Source organism: Oryzias melastigma, linkage group LG17 (genome assembly GCF_002922805.2).
Source record: "Oryzias melastigma strain HK-1 linkage group LG17, ASM292280v2, whole genome shotgun sequence".
NCBI lineage: Eukaryota > Metazoa > Chordata > Actinopteri > Beloniformes > Adrianichthyidae > Oryzias > Oryzias melastigma.
Window position 1 is genome coordinate 2,470,299 of NC_050528.1, and position 1,077 is coordinate 2,471,375.

At 71.2% G+C, this 1,077-nt stretch overlaps 1 protein-coding gene across 1 annotated transcript in view; it reads left to right on the forward strand.

Moving 5' to 3' along the window:
• Nucleotides 1–44: 44 nt before the first annotated feature.
• The window catches only part of si:dkeyp-113d7.10 (myoneurin), a gene marked incomplete in the record, with an annotated part of 14,006 nt that continues 12,973 nt past the window's right edge, over nt 45–1,077 (forward strand). The window contains 1 exon segment of the mRNA XM_024262226.2: nt 45–728. Within this exon segment, the coding sequence (XP_024117994.1) occupies nt 383–728 (346 nt within the window).

Sequence of the window (1,077 nt, forward strand, 5' to 3'; positions counted from 1 at the left end):
GTTGGGGGGGGGGGGGGGTTACCTATCCTGTCACTGCTCTGCGGTCAGGGTGGGGGGGCAGCAGCAGAGACCGGAAGTCTGACATTCGGGATAATCTGCCGCCTGTCGTTTCTTTCTACACACCAAAATGGCGCGCCCTGACAGCAAGGGCGCGAGCGTGCACGTAGCGAACGAGGCAAAACATGTGGGCGGGAAAAAGCTGCTGCGCCGCTACTCGGCTCTTTCCGGCAGCAGCCGAGCAGGCTGTGGACACGCGGAGCAGCAGCGACGTGGAGCGAGGAGCCCGACGGCGACGAGGAGCGAGTCCGTCCGCGGGCGCAGTGACCGGACACGGGGCTCGCGCGCAGAATGAGACAGCCCTCGCGGGGCAGCGCGCGCAGACATGAACGGGGCCGTGTACATCTCGTTTTTCCAGGGCCAGCTGGAGTCCGTGCTGGAGCAGGTCGTGCAGCTCGCCGTCCAGGAAATCAGCAAGACGGTGGGCGCGAGCCTGAACGCGCTGCTGCTGGAGACCGCCGTGAAGGAGACGGAGAACCGGCGGCTGCGGCTGCAGCTGCAGGCGCGGGAAAGCCGCGGCCGCGCCGCCGCGGAGGACGGGGCCCCGGCGGGGGCCGCTAAAGCCAAGGCGGGGGACGGCCGCAGGACAAAGCCCGAGGCTGGGGGGCAGAGCGGCGCGCGCGGCGTCGCCTTCGACACCCGCCGCCTGGAGCAGCGAGGACGAGTCGTGGGTGAGCCGCCGTTGTCCGCGCGCGCGGATCTCCGCCGCAGCGCGAGGCTTGTAAACACGCGGAGGCCCGCAGCTCCGCGCTGCAGATCCCCGGGCTGTCGTGGTGCTCCGCGCGGGGCAGGGGAGGCTCCGCGCGGGCAGGGAGAGGAGCGGGCCGCCGGACCGCGGGAGGGGCGGGAACCGGACCTCCGGTCCCGGTCCGGGATGGCGGGGAAAGAGGAAGACGCCGCGACCGTCCCGACACGCCCTCTTACGGGCCGTGGGGGGGTGCTCTTTGTCGAGGTGGTGGGGGAGGGGGTCGGTGGCCGAAGGTGGGCGGGGCCTGTTGGACCCCCGCGAGGATGAATCTG